The 16,504-nt window shown below is 44.7% G+C and overlaps 1 protein-coding gene across 8 annotated transcripts in view; it reads left to right on the top strand.

Moving 5' to 3' along the window:
* DGKD (diacylglycerol kinase delta) overlaps window positions 1-16,504 on the top strand; it is a 67,644-nt gene that overhangs the window by 23,013 nt on the left and 28,127 nt on the right. For 6 of the 8 annotated variants that reach the window (XM_068421202.1, XM_068421196.1, XM_068421198.1 and 3 more), the window contains exons 2-3: window positions 1,569-1,679; window positions 2,356-2,436. In XM_068421202.1, the coding sequence (XP_068277303.1) occupies window positions 1,587-1,679; window positions 2,356-2,436 (174 nt within the window). In that variant the 5' untranslated portion in view covers window positions 1,569-1,586. Of the gene's footprint in view, window positions 1-1,568; window positions 1,680-2,355; window positions 2,437-7,376; window positions 7,413-13,696; window positions 13,795-16,504 lie in introns of those variants that run through there. The other 2 variants (XM_068421201.1, XM_068421203.1) reach the window with 2 other exon arrangements.

The following is a 16,504-nucleotide window of genomic DNA, read 5'->3' as shown; positions in this document are numbered from 1 at the left end:
CCTGCTCTTCCCCAGCTGATTTGTGAGTAGGGGCATCACCGTGGTGGTCCAGGCCCTGTGATCTCTTGGGCCAGTTTTTGGATGGCTCAGTCTAGCACGAGAAGAGCATGTGTTGTCAGACGGATGTTTCTTCTTATAGTCAGCATTTTTTTCCAAGTGCTTTTTGAGGAAACTCTGAGCTTGGCAAGGGCCAGTGTCTGTGGAAAGTATTAAAATCTGCAGCTGTTTCAAAAAGGAAAGACCCGCATTAGAAATATATATAGTGTTTTAAAAGCAGGTTTAGTGCCCTGGAAAGGATTTCTAAAATGCACTAAACCCTGTGGATCAGTAAGAGTATTTCTTCTGTGCTCCGTAGCAGCCTGGCAGTGTACATGTACTACTGTGTTTCTAATTAATTGATACTCATTGGTGACCTGACTCTGTTACAAACCTGAGTTACGCTGAGACCTCTGCTATGTTAAAGCTGTGTCATTTTCCTGGCATGGAGATACAGAATAACCTGTCTTACAAGATTGTCGGACCATTTGTTTCCTCTGTTTTAACTGTGTGTTTATTGCATTGGGCTCTCTCAGCAAGAAGTGGGTTCCTGGGGGCTGTTTCTTGGGGAGAGAAGCAGGTTTCTCGTGGTACTGAGGCATGACAGCACCGTTTGCAGTTCCTGGGCAGTATCTTTGATCAGTAACTTGGGGCTGAACCCTCAGCCCAGACTTTTCTGCCTTTTGTCTTTCTAAGCTGCAGTTTTTGAGATTATTTTCATGTAGCTGTTGGTATTCAAAATCTGTCCCCAGCGAAGGAATCCAATGTATTTGACAAAGTAGAATGAAGTGCATGTGGATTAAATACATACCCCTATGTATGCACAGTATGTGAGTGAGCATATGGGACTGTGTATGCTGGTATGTCAATCTAGTTATAAAGCAGTTAAAGAGAAAAAAAAAGGCAGTGTGCGTAGACAGTTTTGGCACTCCAGCCCTGGGAAATGGCAGCCAGCCAGAGAGTACTGAGGCAGGGCCAAGACTATCTGAGGAATACCAAATGCTGAAGTTGGACATCGCTCCTTCTTCGCTCTAGTTTCACTCTTCACCCCGTGGGCCTGCAGCTTGCCAGCTCTGCCAGGTAGATGCTGATAATCTCACGAGGCAGAGCTGGTCGTAGGGCCAGATGTGCTCAGTGTGTATGTGCTTATAATCAAATGCCAATTAAATGAAAGCCACAATTACCCGCCGCTGAAATCTGACCTCAGTGAGTTTAACTGTTCCGCTCCCCGAGTCATTGTTAGACTTTGAAATGCTCATTCAGTCATAAGTTACTTATCTTTTTGGGTATCGTGATAGCACTGGAGACAAGGATAAAACCACACCCCGGCGTGGATTATGTGTTGTGGTGGTTTAATCTTGTTAAGTTTGTGCGCTCGCGTTGAATGAGTTTGTTGAGCACTTCCAGCAGAGGGCACTCGGATTATTGAGCTCGAACTCCTGCCTTTTTTGGTACCGTATAGAGTGGGAGAGCACAGGAGATGCCTGTAAGTAAAATGTGTGCTTCACCCCTCTCCCCTCCTTGTTTTGTAGACTATCATCAAAGAGGGGATGCTGATGAAACAGACCAGCTCCTTCCAGCGCTGGAAGAGGCGATACTTTAAGCTGCGAGGACGAACGCTCTACTATGCAAAAACTGCTAAGGTGAGGTCTTGGCAGTACGTGTGAGGCCGAGGGAAGAAAGTCAGCGGAGGAGCTTGTGGAGGCAGATGGATGTCTGTGAGAAGGCAGCCCTCAGTAGAGAAAAGAGCACGTGCTCTGAAAGCACCAGTCTTCAGGTTTTGTAGCTACTAGAAGGTCCCTGTGCTTTGCCCCACACTTGGAAATCTTTTTTTTTTTAACTAAAGCATAATGTGGACCTGTGAGAGTGATTTTTCCATGTTTTTTTCTGCCTTGCTGCATTTTAGGGGAATGGGCTCTGAATCAATAGAAGCTGAAAAAGAAAGGAGAAAATATGAATGAAAAGAGGAAATGGAGGAGATAAGCAAGGCTAGAATTTATCAAGTCCGAGCTGCCGTGCATCTGGTTTAGTACGTTGATAGTCAGCTAGATATAAATCTGTCTTCTTTCACAAGAACAAAGCCCACAATTATAGTCCCTTAATAAAAATAAAGTCATTGCTTTCACTGACTGAAGACAGGCAAATGTGAGCCCCACTGTATGGAACTAGACTTCCGAGTCCTTCATGTTGTTGGTGCTGGGCCTTCAGATCGCAGAAGGCTGGGGTGGAGTGTGCTAGGCAGACGTACAGACCATTTGGGTCTGCTGTTTATACATTTGATTCAATAATTCACTGGGCTTTTTAATTTTGTCTTTCCAGTCCATTATTTTTGATGAGGTGGATCTGACAGATGCCAGTGTGGCAGAATCCAGCACTAAGAATGTCAACAACAGCTTCACGGTAGGATTTTTTGCATTATTTTCCATTCTTCTTTCCTCCACATCCCTTCTCTTTTGCGGAGTTTAAAAACATCTGCACAATCTTCACAGCCTCTTTCACTAAAAGTAAAAATTAAATCATAAACTTATTTTTCCTTACAGCAATAACAACTCATCTCCATGTACACGGGGAGTACCTTGGGTTACTATGTATAGTGCTAAAACTTTGCATTCAGGGATTTTCTTACCTATAAGTGAGGAGGGTTTGATAGAATCCATTTACACAGTGGGACAGAAAAATTTGTTCTGCTGAGGGATTTAGGGGAGATGTTGATGTTTATGCTGGAGATCTTGCTAAAGGAAATTAGTTTTCCCTTAGGCCTTAAAATATGTAAACTGCTTTCTCTGACTTTATTTGTGTGTGGCTGTATGTGTGTTTATACATGCACGCTATATATAGTGGCGAAGCAAAAGGAGGAACAAAAAAATGTCACACAGAAATAACTGTGGAATTGGTTTAGGATACTTGTTGGATGTGGAATATGTGCTAAATGCTTGCAATCTGGAAATGTGGTGGTGTCACTGCTTCATTTTCTCCAGGCTGGGAGAAAAAAAGATTGTATTTCTGAGGTGCAAGTGTTCCCCAAGCTCCGTTTTGGGGGAAATGCCTGGTGTGCAGAAAAAAGCCATTAACAGCAGCCACGCAGGGTCAGTGTCAAGCAGCAGTGTGAGCTTCTAACAGCAATAACCTCCCTGCCGTCTCTGAAGGGCTCAAGAGGGAGGAGAGAGGAGCGTGTGGAGGAAGGAAGCGGTGTTGGTCTAAGGCAAGGTGAAGGGGGGAGCAATCCAGGTGGAGAGGGGAAGCTGATCCTGCAGGCTGGTGGCCTGCAGGCGGTGACCAAGACTGAGCAGTGTGCCTTGCTGTGCAGCAGTGATGACCCACTGCTTTCAACGTCTAGCAAAGGATGTTTCCGTTACGTAGCTGTCGCTTTTTGCTTTGCAGTACCTGTGCAAAGCAGCTGTGGCACCCACCCTGTGTCCAGATGAAACCCCAACACTTTCTGGAAGTTTGAAAACAGTTTCTGCATCCATAATTGGACAAGTAGGAGACACAGCTGGGTCTGATAGGAAATATTGATATCAGGTGTCAGTGTGTGTGCACAGAGAGAAGGATTCTGCCCTGATTTCAGTAGGGGATACATTTTCAAGAATGTGAAGTTATTTACCTGTTAATAAAGCATTTTTTCTTGGGTGTTGCTTCAGTTTGCCCATATGCAAAGACACACTGATTTTTCAGGTAAGCAAACGTACTGTTACTGTTTTGCTTATTATTATAGTTGGGAGAGATCTAATCTCCGTCAGGGACACTGTATGTAGGGACAGGAGGAAACAGTGTGTTTGCTCTCTCAGATTGCCCCATCTGAGCCCAACAGCTCTCCCAGTCCCTGCCTTCCCTAGGGAGTAAAAAGTATGGGATTACTTTGAGACCCAAGTAGCAGATACAGTGTGCACTGTCTCTAGCTGATCACTCTATCATGAGGCTCAAGTAAACATCAAGAAAAACATCTCTCCTCGTAATTTCTATCTACTCTTTCTCTCATGGCATACAGAGGGGTTTGACTGTGGTTTACCATACTTAGAAAATCAGAAGGTTGCCTCGTCTTGCTGCTGTTTGGTCTGCCACATCACTGCCGTCAGTGCTTTTGATTCCTTGCAGCCTTGCCGTTTTCTCTTGGTTTCCTTTGAGAGCATTCTGTTTCCCCCCTGTATCTCCCCAGCTCAGTTCCTTTCTAAAATTCAGAGTTCAGTTGCATTTTTTTCCTGTTTCAAATCAGTGGGACTCACTGTTGAGTTTTTATCCTGAACTGGAAACATCCAACATTTGATGTTGTGTAGCAGGCACAGTTATTCTGGAGTTTTAGATGTTCGGATATACTTTTTGTTTCTGTGTTTTCATCAATGGAGACTGGTAGTTTTGGATTATGAAAGAGTGGTTTCTTTCTGAGGAAGCTCATCCTCTGTCCAGGCATCCGTACTGTTTAATGTATAAATTCTGCAGGTCAGGTTGGGTGAATGACACTCCTTAGGTGCTAACAAAGGAGGCAGGAAACCAAAACACTCGATAAACCACTTAGGAGCAATGTGGGCTCAAAGCAGGGAGGTAATAAGGGATGACCAGTCAGAGGAGAAACTTGCGAAAGGGCAGTGAGGAGCACGGGGAGGCAGCACCATGAGAGAAGAAAACCAGAGCACGGAGCCAACAAAGGTTATGTTGCATAAATAGAGGAATAAGGTTAAAAAATAGCTGCCAGTAAACCTTCTACATAGGACATAAGTCTGACAGCTAATTTGTTTGCTGTCAGCAGGCAGGAGAGAGAGAAAAGCGAGTATTAAGACGCAGAACTCTTCCTCTAAAAAAGAAAAGTGTGTAATAGGGGTTCCACTGCGGTTTACTTAGTTGGTCTTGCACAGATTTCTTCAGTGAGTGTGTCCTGTTTGCAGTGGGGACAGTTTTCAGGACTGCTACCCAGAGTTAATGGGTATGTGACTATAGAACAGGCTGGGAGCATGTGACTAGGGGCATTTTTGAGCTTAAGATGTTGTACAGCTTCATCCCCCACGAGGTGTGAGGAAAAGCTTTATGTTTAGCTGTTGTTCCTTTAGGTCAGGCAATGTGGCTGCAGGGTTATTGAGCAGGAAGCCTCTGGGAACAAATCATATAGCAGCCCCACAGCAGGCCTTCCTTCTCTCAGGACAACTGTAGGTGTAACATTTGCTAGTTCTGTCACATCTCTGCCATCTCTGTCCTTCTAAATCACCTGTCTACAATGTGAATTCTTTTGGGATGTCTTGGCTGTGACTGGTTCTTTCCATGTATGATCCCTTAGTAGCTGGTTTATGGATCTCTCACCAGTGGATTTTCCTAGGGCCGCTGTCTTTCACAGGGCCTTAGAGAGGATCTGCTGTGGTACAAGTTCAGGGATAACCATGTTGTCCTGGTGCTTCAGACCCATTTATTTCAAAGAGGGTGGTCATCTTTTAGCCTGGATTGTTGCCGTCAGTGTGTGCCCACATTTGTACTCCTTATGAAATAGAGATCGTCCGCATTGGATGGGTGAGGTCACACCCTGACCCTAACTTCTGAGCAGGGCTTTCCCAGCTGTACCCTCAAAACCTCTTGTGATTTCTAAAAAGCAGATGATTTGGGATCACAATAGGGGCATTGGGTCTTCCCAGTAAGACTTCAGCTGTTTCCATGAGCAGTTTATTTCTTGGACAGTGCAGTTTCACAGTAACTTGATTGGTTGATGTGCCTGTCTAATGCATTAGCCTGCAGTTGCTCCAGGAGCATTAAAACAAAATACGTGATGAGGATGAGTTCCATACTTCGAATCTGGAATAGTTTTTTCTTTCAATCATGCCAGGAAGCCTGGGTTTGGGAGATACTTCTCTCAAAATGACTGCTTCACCTGTGTCATGGACCTGAACAGTCCAGCACGCCCATTCTCCCCTACAAGGCCTGTAGGGTTTGGGGGGGGCACCAGTCGCTCTGTTGTCTGGTGCTCAGGCCAGCCCTTTTCCACCACAGCTATCCCCTCAAGAGTCTTTGAAAGGGTTTTGGGTCATCTCCTTCGGCCCATTTTTGTAAATGTTTGTGTGGGGGGCAAATTCTTACTCCTCAGGTTGGTGTGTTGCTGAAGATCTGCTCTTTTCTAGAAGGTGCCAGCTGAATTAAGCCTGATGCCTTCAATGCACTTGGCACAGCTGATGGAGTGAGTCCTTATCAGTTCATTGACCCTTTCCTGCCTTGTGCAGGATTTGTATAAAACTAAAGGGGAAAAAATCTAAAATATGTGTTCTTTAATACTAATAAAAACACCTGTCATCCCCAGGAGAGGGCCTAGGAAGGACACCAGATGTTTCCAGGTACATATTTTGTGTTTCAGTGTGATTCTCACATGGTGTTTTTGTAAATGTTTTCCAGTTTTGGTAGCCAGTGGTGGTGTGGACTTTCACCCTCATTCACATAACATGGATTACAACATTCATGTCGCATCCCTTCTTACTCAGAGCTTTGAGATCCCAGAGGAGAAAGCTCCTGTCTGTGGAGAGAGATGTGGGTAGTCTGATTTCTTCTTTCTGCTGCTGTAGTGGAAGTGAAGCTCAGTCAGAGCACACTGTTGAGCGCCAGGAGCCATGCTGTTGACCCCTCCTCCTTGGTTAAAGGCTCTTCACTGGAAGAGGTGGAGCTTGCACTCCTGAGCTCCTGTAAACCCTTTTCTGTTGGGAAGTACCTCTGGGCTCAGCCGCAGACAGGAAACAGCGTATTATTACAGTCAGCGCCTGCCTCTCCACTCCACTGCCGTCAGAGGGAAACTTATCCCAGCTCCTCCTTAAGCAGATAGCTAATCAGCTTGTGGCAAGTGGAACGCAGCTCAGAAAGACTGACCACAGAGGGGACTAATCCTATTAATTGCATGTCAACAGTCTGTGCAGGTTTTTTCTGAGGGAATAGGCTGCTCTGGACACTAGCTTAGAGGAAGATTGAACGTGAAAGGTAAGAGCAGGAGACCAAGTTTTCTGGGCAGAGCACTGAGAAACATGGCACCTGTGCCAGCATAACAGATCATCAGGAGCTCAGGAATAAGTTTGCTGCAAGCTCTTACTTGTCAGGTGTTCTCTCCTGCGTGGATTTATGTAGATAAGTTCTCCAGAATCGGGGTAAAGGGAAACGTGCCTGTGGTGCTGTTGGAAGTGCTGCACCCGTCAGTTAAGAAATACTGTTTATTAACTGATGATTCACCCTAACCAATGTCACAGGAGAGGAAGTGTTAAGGTTAGAGTCATACCTCTCTTTGAGAGCACTTGCATGACTGGAGGCAACAGTGGTTGCAGTAGGTTGAGGAGCAGGGAATTGCTGGTGCTCCTGAATGAGAGCGTGCTGTCGTCTCCGAGAAGCAGTACGGATGTCCTTCTCCAGCCCTGTGGAAGTCTGAGGTGTGCTACATTTTCTGTTACTACCTCCTTGTTACTTAGTATTGACCTTATTCAGCAGCAGAGATGCTAGTTTCTGTCTTGTGAAGTTTTATGTGACTGCCTGATCTCCTTCAGACTGTGTATTTTTGCTGCTGTATTGTCCCAGGGCTTGTTGACATTATGGAGAAATAGCATGAATCTTCATTTTGGGGTAATTAACCTTTCCTAAAAACACAGGGCAAAGTGCTTGAAGTTTAACAAAAGATAAAAGTGCTGAGGGTGCTTCCTGATGGGGAGAGTACGTTGTTGATGTCTGCAAATTCATTTCACAATGAAGTGAAACTGCCTTTGCCTTTTCTGTGATTTTGCATCAAGTTAAATGTTTTGTATTGGTGCTTTTAATGTGAAAATATATTCTTTTTAGCAGAGAAGGCAGTGAAGTCTTCTCTGAAGAGTTTGGTTTTGAAAGAGTGAACAGAGCTGCTGAAGCTACATGTCAGGCAGAAAGTCTGCTGCTGGCGTCTGGCGCCCAAGCTGTGTGTCTGTAAGGCACTGCTGAAATGAGAGGGACCCGGATCAGAGGTTACTTGTGCTGGTTTGAAATACAAGCTTTGAGAAAGAGCGTGTGACTTATTTTTATGGGGAGAAAGAATATAAGAACTTTTGTTACAAGCTGAAAGTCGGACTTGGACTTCGAGCTTGGGCTGATAGAGATCAGGGAAATGTGCGTGGTTTGACACTTGCACAGATTCCCCAAACTGCCCTGTGTGGCCTCAGCCCTTCAAAAAAGTTGGGCTTGAACTTATGCTGCAGAGAGTCACTGGGCTTCCTAGTGAGGGAGAGGATCTTCCTCCCCTGCTTCCTCAGCACGGCGCTGAGGGACCCAGAGGGAAGATATCAGCTCTCGGAAGTGGGCAAAAAGACTTACTAATCTGGGGACGTGGCTGCACGGGGGAGTCACCAAGTGTCCTGGTACCCTCGCTCATACACAGCCATGGATTGCCTTGTTAAGGTTTGGACAAGAAAAGATTAGAAAAGAGGTCTCGTGAAAGGCATGGTTCTTCCCCCCTCCTTTTTAAACTCTCTTATCTAAATAGGACAAAACTGGACTGCATGTTGGAAAGTCAGGCTTTGCTGGGGGTTGTTGTCCCTTCCACACCCATGTGTGTACACGTTCAGGAATTGTACCCTCTCCTAGTGCTCTTACTCTGTTTGTATTGGCAGCTGTCAGAATTTCCCTTATAAGCAGCTGAAAATATGAGCAGAGCCATGAATTGCCATGTCCAGAATTGCTCTGCTGTCCCCCCGCCCCCCTCCATTAAGCACAGTTTGGTCCCCATTTCCTGTCAGAACCGCTGCAGTTTCAAAATACTTTGCTATTTTCATAGTTTGTAATCCAGACTTCACTGCAGTTTTCTCTGCTTGAGAAAAGGCCCTTCAGTAAACAGACCGTTCTGAGTCACTGTTAGTCAGTGAAAAGAGTCATTTAAAATCCTCTCATGTCGAGGATTTTTAGGACTCTTAAGCCAGTCTCCTGCAGGAGCTGGTTGTTAGTCTGCTCGTGCAAAAGAAGGAAAAATCTGCAGAAAAACCATCAAAGAGATAAACATGGAAGGGGAGTTAGAGAGTCTGGAAGGAGTTGCTGTGGGTGGAGAGATCTGGCGATTGCTACCGTACGTCACAGAATGACCCCAAAACGTGCTAGGAGTTTTTGAGAAAGGTGAAGCTGCTGTGAGAGGAAGAGGTCAGACCGAGCTTTATGAATCTTACTGTGAGACAGGATAGACAGAGAGCTGGAAAGTGAAGGCGACTGTTTGTGAAGAGCTTTTGTTTCCCTAGAGGGAAGTTTACTGCTTTGAAATAAGTGTCTGTTATTACCCTTGTGCCTGAACAGTAGGAGCTTTTGTTTTATAATCTCTTTGCTCTTTGTAACCTTCGTGCCGTGTTTGGTGTTTTATCTCCTTTCCTGCACAAGGCTGCAGATTCCAGCGTCTTCTCCCCCTTCCAGGTGAGGACACAAAGGCTGAACAACCTGTGGTAAACAGGAGGTCACTGGAGAACATGGTGGGTTTAGTTTTACATGGGAGCTGCCCTAGAAGAAAGACTTCTTTTGATGCACATCTTCGCTCTGATCGTTTCAACAGGCAGGGAATGGCTTGCTAATAATATTCACAGAAATGAGGTCTTCCCAGTTGCGGTTCTTGTGATGGTTTCACGGTTGCAGTGCATGGAACAGGACTGGTCTTTGCCTGGTGACCCAGCATGGAAAGTACTGGGTTCCTCAGGCTGTTGGAAGCGATCGGTTTCCTTTGGTGCTAGCTACCAGCCTCTGTTCAACACAGCTGAGGTTAGGGGGCTGTGAGGAGCTGTTACTAACAATAAGCTGTCAGTAACAGGTCATTTTCCTACCGTTGACAAGGACTTTTATTGCTTAATCCTGTGATTTATTAGCCTCTAGCCTTGATGTGTATGAGCCCACTGAGACAGCAGCTCTACCACTGGGGAACATTGACCTGCCCCTCTGTTCTTCATGGTGTTGCTTCTGTGTGAGTGAGTAGGAAGGTTTCTCTGAAATATCCTTTACCTTTCCAAAGTGCTGCTCTTTCCAAACAGTGTAGTTCTGTTTGGGAACTCTTTTCCTGGCAGGACCGTGTCCTTTGGAAAACAGATGAGGCAGGGATGGGTGTGTGCATCTGCTGCCTGAAGTGGAGGGTGGGTGGGTAACGGAGCTGTGCTAAGATGCTCTGGCACTCGGCATGGCAGGCCCGTCGGTTCCCGTTTGGTGCCGCTCCATCCGTGTAGATCTCTAGTGATCAAAACACACAAATTACCAGGATTGTCTGCATTTCAGTGGCACAGACCTTTTGCATACTCTAGGTTTTGACAGCCATTAAGTGGTTGCAAAAGTCCTCAAATCCTGTCCTTGTCTGTGCTCCTCTTACCAATTGCCAAGACCAGGAATGCGCCTTGTTTAGGAACAGAGTTTCCAGAAGCATGTAGGAATGTGACCCTGGTATGAGAGATGATCGTTTTCCCAGGAAACGATCTGTCTGGTCTGCTTTCCTGCTGCAGCGTCGGGGAGATAGGGACTGGGAGAAGGCACGGATGGAGGGTCAGCATGAACTGAGTTTGATCTGCGGGCACAGCGTAGCGGCGGTAAGTACCAGTGCCCGTGCCCAGAGAAGATGCGCTTGTAATGTGCAACCCCCTGGCAGACAAGGTGCCTATCGCAAGGTGAATGAACCTAATAACGTAAAAATGGTCCTAAGGAGACCACACCATGTGCTGTACCTGTTTTCCTATGGAATTGAGCTGTCCTGGATTTTACAGGTTGAAAGTTAAGGTAAAACAGCCACGTGGAATCTGGGGATAAAATACCCGGTAGAGTGTTAACAGAGATTTGGGCACTTAAGGCTTCAAGGAAAATTTTGTTATTGCTATTTAAAAAAAAAAGAAAAGGCAGAATTGGCACAACTATGAGAACGTTAACGACTTGTTTTATTTGGTGGAAATGAGTTTCCATAGGTGGAAGATGGTCGTTTTAGCAGGAACTAAAGATCTTGCACTATAAAAATAAATATAAAACTGGTGCATTTCTCCAGTCTCATTTGAAAAGCTGCTTTTTTCTTTCCCCTTCAGGGCAGCATCCAGATTTTGAGGAAAGAGAATTGGTCCAACTCTAGAGAGCTCTAACTGACCTCTGCAGTGAGTTAATGGGACTGAATTAGTTGGCAAAACAGGGTGAAAGCTTCATTGCAAATCGGAGGAGGGATGTTGTCTGTGGAGGAACGCAAGCCTTGGTCCCCCATGAGCCTAAGCATTGGTACTCATTATTTCTCTCTTCCAAACTGCAGAGACCCACTAAAATCATGCCAACTTGCTGTCTAAGGCTTTGCTGGCCTGATGCTCAGCTCCAGATTGTTTCAGAACCTCACATCAATGAGACAAGTTTTAAGTGTAAAGGACTGGTTTGAGTCTGAAACTCATACTTTCATTTTACTTTCTTCTCCCTTTTTCACAGTCGTCTTTTTAATGTTCTGTATTTGCTCAGGCAGTAGCACTTGCTTAATCCACACGTAGTCCATTTTGCCCCCTGTGAGTCCAGCAATCGTGTTTGAAATATATCATGACTTTGCTGATGAACACGGGCGAGGTGCTTTAACATAGACCAGTGTTCATTTCCCTACTGCTGTTGCTGGAACAGGAGCTGAAGGGGATAAAATGGCTGGGTCCTCGTTACTGTCTCACCCAATTTTCCTTCCTGAGTTTTTGGGTTCGTACGATACCAAGAGCTTACTCCACTCTACAAAAGCAGATGTAGCAGTTAGCTACGGATGGTGGGGGTTTTCCCTGCCTTTGCCATAGGGGATCAAGCAGGAGTTTTTGCCTGCACCAGCACCATTCTTGCAGCTATTTTATTTTTTCTAGTTGCAGTTCCCAGGTGTTTTGAGCTCCGAAAATTCCTGGTGTCCCTGTACCCAAGTTATCAAGTGTTTGGAATAATCCAGGATCTCTTTGGGGGATTTATGGCTAGCACCTTTGAACATAAGACTATATTTGAAGAGGATGTGAGTAAAAGGAAGCAGTCAGAATGAGCAGGTGTTCTCATACACCCGCTTTTGGCCACTCTGAGAAATGTATCACATCAGAAAAACTATATTTAGCAAAGCTGTATGTCCGCCCCCCCCCGTCACCCCCCACAGCATTTCTTCATCCAGCACCACGATTGGGCCAGCGTGATCTTAACTTGTTTTGCCATCTTTTGCGGTCGCTGAGCTCACCAGATCTACTCTGATAACAAACAGTCCCAACGTGCGTTTGGCCAGACTGTCACTTTTTTGCTGAGAAGTTTCTGGGCAGCCAGAAAATGCTGAAGGAGGAAGTGAGCAGAGATGATAAAGTTATCTTTGATGGCAGCAAGACCAGAGAATGAAGTTTATGCGCCAGCTGTTGGGTGGAGGAAGGTTGCTCAGTGCAGCAAAACACCAAAGGGTGAAGTTTAGCAGATTCCTATTTAAAATTTGGTCTAATATAAGGAGTCTTTTTTTGGACTGCCTTTCTAATCCAATTATTCACAGCTGTTCATTGGAGAAGGACATCCAGGGACATCCAGTCCATTTTTAGAATGTGAAATGATAAATTTTCTTTGGTTGGCTCTGTTGTTTGCCAGCTGGCCTGATTTGGAATGTCAGTAAACTGGTGTTAGTTTTGGATGGGGGACTGGGGGTCAGCATGAGGGGTGGGAGTTAACAGCTGGTAAGAGGGCATGTGCTGTATGAGGAAGAGACAGAGGAGATGAAGCTCAGTTTTGGAGAAGTGTCAGGGGAGCATCAGTATTTGCATAAGACAGCCGATGAGGGCATGGCTTTTTTTAGATTTAGCTTTTTTTAGGTTTAGAGTAAGCAAGCTTGAAAATCGAGAGTTTCTCTGATAGACTCGAGATGGGTCATCTGCACAGAGGGCACGTAGCTGTCTGCCAGGGGGTGACTTGGTGGGTTGTTGATTGTCACCATAATTCCCACAAAAGTTATTTCTGGGGTTTCATATGCAGTGGGGAGTTCATAAATTAAGCTGTGTCCTGATTTGGAATGTCTTCAAGCCTTCCTGCCATTCCCATCCATCCTTACGGCTCTTCAGGACTGGTTAGAGGGATTGGCAGCTTTTTTTTTCCCCATGACTGTTGTCGAGCTTTTTTGCTGGTCAGTGTTAGGTCTCAAACTTTTCACCATGTGGTGAGCTCTGGGTACATGGGTATCTGGGCATTCAGTTCCTACTGAGGACTGAAATCTAAGGAACCACACCCAAAGTTCAATAGCATTTAAGATCAAAAAAGTATGTTAGTTTTTAATATTCCCTTTTTAGGAAGAACAAGCACTTCTAATTTACGTAATTGCTCCTATCTAGATAAAATTCTGAGCTGTTTCGGGGCAGGAATACTCAGAGTTCTGCCAATCCCCAAACAGGCCAAAAATGTTTGAGATTATAAATAAATCTTAAAACTTTTTATTGTTTTTTTTTTAACTCCTAACAAGGCAGCCCTCACCCTAACTCAAAAGCAATCAGATCGTTGTTTTTGTGCTCTCCCTTTATATGAGAACAAGAGGTCACTGGATGACATTACTGCTTTGTAAATTTAGAACAAATAAAAGGAAATGCTACTTCACCTAGTGCGTCGTCATCCTGTGGAATATACTGTTCCAGGATGTTAGTCAAAAGCTGTAGCCAGAACATAAAAAATAGCTGGACCACGCTCGTTTCTAGCCGCGTTTGCCAACAGGGATAACCAAGCCTCGTGCTCCAGAGCATCGGCTCATCGCGGCTGTGGCTGAGAGCGAACACCCCGGACTCCCCGGCTGGGAAAGAACAGCTTTTTGGGGGAGGATTGCTGTGGCTTCTTTTGGAGGTGACGAGAATGATTTGTTTGGGGTTTTTTTTTGGGTGCGAGACGTTAGGTTGATCATCGGTCTCATCCAGACAGCGCAGCGTACGTAATAGCCTTTGTCCCTCTGTTGGTATCCTTCAGCAGGTGGATGTCTGGAGTTGAAATTACTGGCTCAAGCAGAAGGAGGTAAAAGTGGTAGGACGAGTGTTGTTCTTTCCCTGTGAGCGAGAGCACGTTTCTGTTGATCTCAGTTCTGCCCGTGTTCAGGAAGCGCTGGGGCACACACCAGCCTGCGCAGGCAGGAGAGCAGCGGCTGCCTCAGCGCAGGGAGAACGGGGGTGTCTGAGCTCCTGGGTACCCGGTGTTGGCTGGTGTGTGTGTGAGGCTGTATGGAAGCACTCTGCGAAGGAAGTGTCACTATTAACATGTTTCTGGATTCCTAATTATCCTCATTAAAATGTTTAACTGTTAACACCGCTGCATGTTAATCAGAAAACCAGGTTTGTATGGTTTCTTAATTTCCCCCCAGAATTGTTACACTGCTTACATTAAAATCTTATCTGTCCTGCACAGTGAAGCCTGAATTGTCCCAATTTGTCCTGCTTAGAACAGGAGTGGGTTTGAGATTGCATTCTTTTATTTCCCGTCTCTGATGATACCACTAAATCCCAATGCAAATGTTGGTTTACAACTGACTAATGGGGAACATTCGAAATAAATCTGTCTTGCACAAAGTTACATTTTCTTTGCAGTTTTGTAGTTACACAATAGACCCTTTATTTTAATTCTGTGACTCTTTGTCTGGATGATTCAAGTCTGAAAATCTTTTTGATCTCTGTATTTGTCCTCTTGTCTTATAAACTTTAGCTTTGTTCTTTGAACAGAGGATTGTCCAACACTGCATGTGGGGATTTTTAAGATGATGCAGTAGGTGACTTAAGAAGGAATTAGTAATTTTCTATATTGGACAGTCTCTCCAGTGATCCAGGAAGTCAGTAGCCCCAGAAATTAATTCTTATCAAAGGAGCATCTGCATTTCTGTATTTTATGCCAATATTCTAGATTTCATGTCTTCCAATGTGATTTAAAAATGATACCGTGTGCTTTGTCAGAGGATGTTTGGACTGTACATAGGGTACTGCTGTACATATGCAATATGGATGTTCTTGGCTTTCCCACCAGAAAAAAATGGGACCCTGCACTGTCTGAACAAATGATTTGACTTTGGATTTACTTCCAGGGAAAAAGCTGCTTCCTCTTAGCGGAGATTTCAGAGATGCTGCTTGTTCTTCTCTAACTTCACCCTGAGTTTTGCAGTAGTGTGTCATGCTCTGTAAAAGGTATCTCTAGGATACCTCTTACATAGCAGAGGTTTTGATGGAAATACTGTTAACTGCCTGCTTTTCCACTTCCCAAGGAAAAAGACAGACTCCTGTTATTACCTTCTTTGGGAATAAATTTTATCAGAGCTGGAATTGTTTAAAGGAAAAGTCAGGGAAGAGGGAAGGAATTCTTCAAAGTTTTATTTTTAGAAAATTGTAAATATTTATTTCTGTTTGCTTACAGTTGATAGAGATCAGGTCATTTTGTCCAAGATAGAATGCTCCATGCCCAAAGCTGTGTTTCTAGTGTGAATGGCCAGTCCTTGCTTTAAAAAGGTGTTTAACTCCATTCATTGCCTACTTAGAGTGGCTGTAACACCCTTGTCTAGGTATTGGTAATACCTCTGGATAAAGATAGTGTTACTGCAAATGAATGCTGCAGGCTATCCTGTGAAAATAAAATAAATTTTGAAAATTGAAGAGCTTAAAATAAAGCAGAAATTTACAAGTGTATCTATCTTTTTTGTTGACATTACATGCACATTTGTTAGTGGATGCTCTGATGGCTTCAGTATCAACTACAAGTTTCATGTTCAACTTCAGAGGTTTTATTTTTAATCTGTTCTATGAATCATAATGAGAGAAGTGAGAAACAGATTGGAAAATGGCAGTTAGCAGGGGTCATGTGTTGGGGTGCTGTGTGTGGTTTTTTAATATTCATTAACAGAACTTGGGTTGCGTACTTGCGAGAGCCACACGGGCTTCATCAACCCGACACAACCCTAGTTTCTATGAATCTGTTATTTCAGATGTTAGCGTACAGTTTGCTGGAGAGTCTGGGCTGCTGGAAGTTTTTAGAGCTGACATCAAGGGGAGCCTTTTGACTTTTGCTAATGATGCTCAACCTTAATTCAGCTTTTCTTAAATCCTTGCAAACACTTCAATATTGGTCAATTTAAGAGGTCAGTTGGATGGAAATCAGTACAGAGGTGTGCACAGGGAGACAATATTAGTAAGATAAGGTAAGTACAGTGTGGAGAAGAAAGACTTCTGTGCTAGGAAGAATAAATGTTGGTTTATAGTCAAGTCCAGACCCCAGCTGAATGGGCAGCCCTGTGGACAGCAGACATGGTCCTCTGAAGAGCTAAGAGGTTTTATTTCTCTCTGCTGCCGCCATCTGATGAAAGGGGAGAGCATTGGTGGTAGGCTACACGGAGACCTGTCTGCCTTCCTGGGCAGAGGGGAGCTTCAGCCACCCTGCCTGTCTTCTGCTGGTTTGTTAAACCACGGAACTGTTGATTTAACGCAGGGCAACTAATGCGTGGGAATTAGCCCAGGGTAGAAACACACTGAGGACAGGATTTGTAGAGGAAGGCAAGCCCACCACAACCTCGAGCTGCTAGTGGAAC

The sequence above is a fragment of the Nyctibius grandis genome, chromosome 32 (genome assembly GCF_013368605.1).
Source record: "Nyctibius grandis isolate bNycGra1 chromosome 32, bNycGra1.pri, whole genome shotgun sequence".
Classification (NCBI taxonomy): Eukaryota; Metazoa; Chordata; class Aves; order Nyctibiiformes; family Nyctibiidae; genus Nyctibius; species Nyctibius grandis.
The sequence above is the reverse complement of the archived record's forward strand: the minus strand, read 5'-3'. Positions and strand labels throughout refer to the sequence as shown.